This window comes from Biomphalaria glabrata, chromosome 9 (assembly GCF_947242115.1).
Source record: "Biomphalaria glabrata chromosome 9, xgBioGlab47.1, whole genome shotgun sequence".
Classification (NCBI taxonomy): Eukaryota; Metazoa; Mollusca; class Gastropoda; family Planorbidae; genus Biomphalaria; species Biomphalaria glabrata.
The window spans coordinates 20,554,901-20,559,878 of record NC_074719.1 but is presented as its reverse complement, the minus strand read 5'-3'; the positions used below and the strand labels follow the sequence as shown (position 1 = coordinate 20,559,878).

At 29.6% G+C, this 4,978-nt stretch overlaps 1 protein-coding gene across 1 annotated transcript; it reads left to right on the top strand.

Annotated features, from left to right (window-relative positions):
* LOC106077120 (uncharacterized) lies at positions 1 to 2,927 on the top strand. The gene is made up of 4 exons (XM_056042580.1): positions 1 to 685; positions 1,135 to 1,206; positions 1,556 to 1,649; positions 2,125 to 2,927. The coding sequence occupies exons 1-4, from the start codon at positions 569 to 571 to the stop codon at positions 2,925 to 2,927; spliced, it is 1,086 nt and encodes a 361-aa protein (XP_055898555.1). The 5' UTR covers positions 1 to 568.
* The last annotated feature ends 2,051 nt before the right edge of the window (positions 2,928 to 4,978 follow it).

Genomic DNA, 4,978 nt, shown 5'->3' with positions numbered 1-4,978 from the left:
TCTCGAATATATATTTAATATATACTAATAATAGATGCCATGATTATGTCTATAATGTTTTAAAGTAGACTATTGCTACTGCCTACTCCATTCCATTAATTATACATACATGACATTTTTAATCATTTTGGAATGTGTCAATTTATACCGGCATGCCCAAAAAATCTGTATTAATTATTTGTTATAGGGGATTGTTTTGAATAGTCAGAACAACTTTTATTTTAATAGAATGCTCAGAGCGCTAGATGGTCCAATCTGATTTGTATACCAGTGGGGTGTCTATGAAAAGGTTGTTCCATGCTGCCTTTAGGGTGCACTGTTGAAAACCTGCATACTCTTGAATTTATGCTTAATCAATACATGTAAATCTAAGTTCGATTCCAGGCTGAATAAATTTGAATATTTGTTTTGCCTTATTTAAGATATTATTCATATCACTTTGTGTGCTTTATCCACTGATATTTTTCCTGGCAACACTTCATGTCTGATACCGGTGTAGGCCTAGTCTACCAATTTGATATATGTACAAAAATTGCTTTTACTGTTTCAGTTATTAAGGTGCATATAAATGGCAACCAGTTCTAATGATGTGCCAGAATGGCTTGTTGATCATAATTATGCATATACACCTACTCTATTTGAAGAATTTGAAAATATCGATATAGATTCAATTTTTGACGGACAGGTAATTTAAGCAATTCAAAAATTTACTTTATAAATAAAAAAAAATTGCCAACAGCAGTGGCGTGGATAGGCTGGGTGGGGGGTTAATAATCTGAAAATCCCCCCAGGCCATCACTTGAGGGGGACCCCCAAATAAGTGTTTTTACCTTAAATATTATGCAAAAATGAAGGTCAAGCCCCCAAATGATGGAAAATTCCTAGCTACGCCCCTGGCCAACAGTATTTTAGTTCAAACGATAAATTTATATATCAGTATTTCAAGTTGTAAATAATGGTCATGCAAACAATTTAGCACTATATTTATGTAATACTTAGTGTACATTTAGAATTCTATAGTAATAAAAACACCAATTATTTAAATTGTGCTATGATAAATATTATGCTTTATTATTTTTTAGATTATCTAAATGATCTAATTATAATATTCGTTTTGTATTTTTCTGTCTCTAGGACAACAATGAGACAGGAGCAGATTTAAAGCAAGAATGTGCAATAAAAACTAATCCAGCTACAGTTAGTAAGGTGAGATTTAATATTTGACACCATTAGTACTATACATTTTGTGTATCAACAAATAAAATTTGTGTACTTCTTGCTCAAGAAATATGTACAGAGCCTATATATATATATTATAATGTTTGGGATGGAAGTTATCAATGTAATTCTGTATTTATAAAACTCTAGCTCTCATTTACCTTTCATGGATTCATAATATATTTGCTTTTGTATTCATTTAAAAAATGTTTGATATGAATTTATTTAGCTTAAAAAAGACGCGTGATGCGTAGGACGTAATCATCTTCTTTTTTAAAGTAACGTCTGTATTATATAAGATAAGATATTAACCAATATGCCAAATTTATCATTTCAGTTTTCCCTGGATATGCAAAAAGATGCATGTGCAAAAATAATGAAAGATAATTGCTTCCCAGAAAGTAGTCGCTTATTAATTGCATCTCTTCAAGGTAAGAATAATGAGGTAAAATTGTAAATATAATTGTTAGAGATTTGTGCACATCGGCACAATTTATGCCATGTCGTGCCTGTAATCATTCAAGGATTACTCTCCCTTTATATCACAAGGGCTAAATTCCATACCGGTACAGTTAAATTATTAAAAGCAAGGTCTAATCACAGTTAAAATAGTAAAGTTAGTAAAAATGTAATAATGTAGTAAAAAATTTTTGTAAATATTATATGTTCACAATTTCACAAATCAAATCTTCATAGACAACCCAACCTCCCGGACAAAGCCCAGAACCTTCCCAGGGTTGAATTTTAAATTTATTTTTATATAAATGAAACGTATATCTAATTAACTAAATACCTGTCTTCATTTATAGTAATAATTGTAACTAAGAACCAATGCCTGCACATTTTAGGTAGAGATATTTTAAGAATGACAACTTGATAATTACATAATATTTTTTTTTTACATAGATAACATGCTGTTACATGAAAAACTGAGATTCCTGGAGTCCTGCTTAGTGCCAACAAGTAGATCACTACAAGTTGCGAAAGAAAAGTCATGGACTAATTTCAACAAGTTGTATACTATAAATGCTATTAATATTTATCCATTTATCCAGCCACAAGGTTTGGCTTTCATTTATTGTCTAAACCTGTTTGAAATTATAGTAGATAACTATTATGCTGAGCCCACAACAATAAAACAGGCTGAAAAAAGTTTGGACATAAAATACAAAGATAAAGACATTTTAAACTATATTGGGGGGTGCATTCTATTTAGAATAAAAAGTCAAGTGGGCAGGGTCAATGAAAATGATATAAAAAAACATAGTAAATTAAGTATACTAAATTCCCTTATTGAAACTAATTTAGAAGGAAGTGAAAGTTGTTCCCTCACAAGTGTTCTTAACAGAGGCAGCCTTATTCATATTAGATCTGAGTTAAGTACATTTTTTTTTAAAATAGAATCAATTTTTCAAACTATTTTCCCCAAACCTGTTGAATCATCTTTCAGTTTTGAGAAGTTTCTAAAAATGTGTGTAGATAATCTAGAGATTGTAAAATGCTATTTTGATTCATGCAAACAATCACTAGCTGAACATTCAGAAAAAATGTTTATTTTAACACTAATTTTAAAAGTTTTCTTCAAGATTAGGGTTCACAGAAAGTGCAAATTATTTTTAGATAATTATAGAAATCAAAAACAAATATCATCCAAAGAAAAGGGTTTGAGGAAAAGGCTAAAGCAAGTGAACACAAATAAACCAGAATGATGAAATGTGTTTTTCAATATTTTTATCCTGATGCTAGATGTATATTATTGGACTATTAAATTCATCACGCTGAATTATTTTTCATTTTTAAAATTTTTAATATATAGTGTCCCCAATGGTGGACAATGGCTTTGTCTGAATCAAATGTGGGAAAATATAAAGTTTGCAATTGGGCTTGCAAAATGATGTGAAACACATCAGTCATCCTTAATCTATGAATAAAATACATTGCCATTATTATTGATGAATGAGATTATATATACAAGTTATATTTGGCTAATCCTATTTTTTGGCTTGTTTTTTTTTTTTTGTGGTTGAAAACATGCTTCATATTGATTCATAGTTATGTAAGTCATCTCTATATATATTTTCTTTGTTCAATTAATTGTAATCATCTGCAAATGGTACAAATTTAGTTCTTGACCTAATTCTTACAGACCTAATGTTTTCACACTACGTTTGTTTTTTATTTTTAGACAAGCAAGTGTTATTCAAATAAGTTATTGTTTCAATGTAACAATTTGTAAATTAAAACTCTAAATGTCATCGTTACTTTTGGTGTCTAAAACGGATTGTTTAAAGTATCATGTATGCCATTGGATAAATTTAGTCTGTACTTCATTAATGTGATGTACTTAGTTGTCTGTCATGTTGCAACGTAAATTAGAACTGACATTAAATAAATAAATGAATAGGCTATGAATAGTGACACTTAAAAAACTGATTAATTGTTGTATTAAAATTGTTTAAAGTTAAATTCTCAGTGTGCTATTAATTTTTTTTTTATAAAAAGTATGTTGATTAACAAATGATGAACAGATATTATTTAACAAATTCAGAATTCAACCAAAAAAATTCAAAATACATTTTGATCAGGAAAAATAGACATTAGTGTTATTCAATAATTATTTTTTTTATTACTTTTATTACAAGAGAATTTAAAACTGTATGTTATTTAAGTCAATACCTTTAATTTATGGAAATGGCACAAAACAAAGCCATAGTTAATAACATTGATCTGAACTCAACCTTTATGTTCTTAATTTTAAGAAGCAGTATAACTATAATAATGTGAAACGCACACACAAAAATTATGATATAAAAGTACATTAAAAATCAATCATGCTGTGTGTGTGCATTTCTGACAAATGTGTATGAAAATAAATATATACTGTTATGTGTAACGCTTAATGCAGCTTGTAATTTACTAAATCAACCTATCAAATTACACTTAATTAAAAAGTTATTTAATTTAAATCAGACTTGTCCATTTTTCTTTTCTTTTTTAGTGGACTGTAACTTAAATGGCTATTCATTTCATTGTGGTGGGATTGGACATTTCCCCGTGGCTGAAAAGCCAGTGTTAAATTTCTTTGAAGCCTAAGTTTGTTTTCTTGGTAACCAAAACTCCACAGATTCGGATTTTCATTTGTGTGGCCTAAACACCTATGCCTACCAAAATGTTCTTCAAGAGGATCTTGGCAAAATCTGTTGCTAAGTACATATTTTACACCATTTTGTAATAGATATCTAGTAGCTTCAGTAAAGGCATTAACAGTCATCACAAGACCCTTGTAACTTTGATGACTCAAAAACATTTTATTTCTTTGACTTGTGCTAAATGGTCCTTCTCTCTTGTCCACAGAGCTTTTCCAATCATTTAAATACTTTACAAATTCATTGTTTAAAAACTCAAAACGAGGATCATCACAAATTGTGTACGGTAGAAGATCTGGCTTATTTACAGAATGAGCTTCAGATAGTGATCTGGTGTTCATATAGTCGAAAAAACGATCCATTAATAAAATAAACTTTGCTGTTTCTTGACTGTCTTTTGAACCATATGCTTGCATGACTGAACCTACAGTTTTGCTGAGAACCTGTGCTGCAAGTTGTACATTCATAATTGAATGTGATGTCAGATTTATGTGATCTGATGTTAAATGTGTTCTAAAGAGGTCTGATGTTATATCTCTATTGTACAAGTCAACAATATGACTCCAGACAATGTGATTTCCATTGTTCCATAGCAGTCTAGATTTTCCATAACC

Coding starts and splice junctions, on each gene's coding strand:
- LOC106077120 (XM_056042580.1), top strand. CDS start 569: ATGGCAACCAGTTCTAATGATGTGCCAGAATGGCTTGTTGATCATAAT. Junction 1,207..1,555: donor ATCCAGCTACAGTTAGTAAG/GTGAGATTTAAT, acceptor TTATCATTTCAG/TTTTCCCTGGATATGCAAAA. Junction 1,650..2,124: donor ATTAATTGCATCTCTTCAAG/GTAAGAATAATG, acceptor TTTTTTACATAG/ATAACATGCTGTTACATGAA.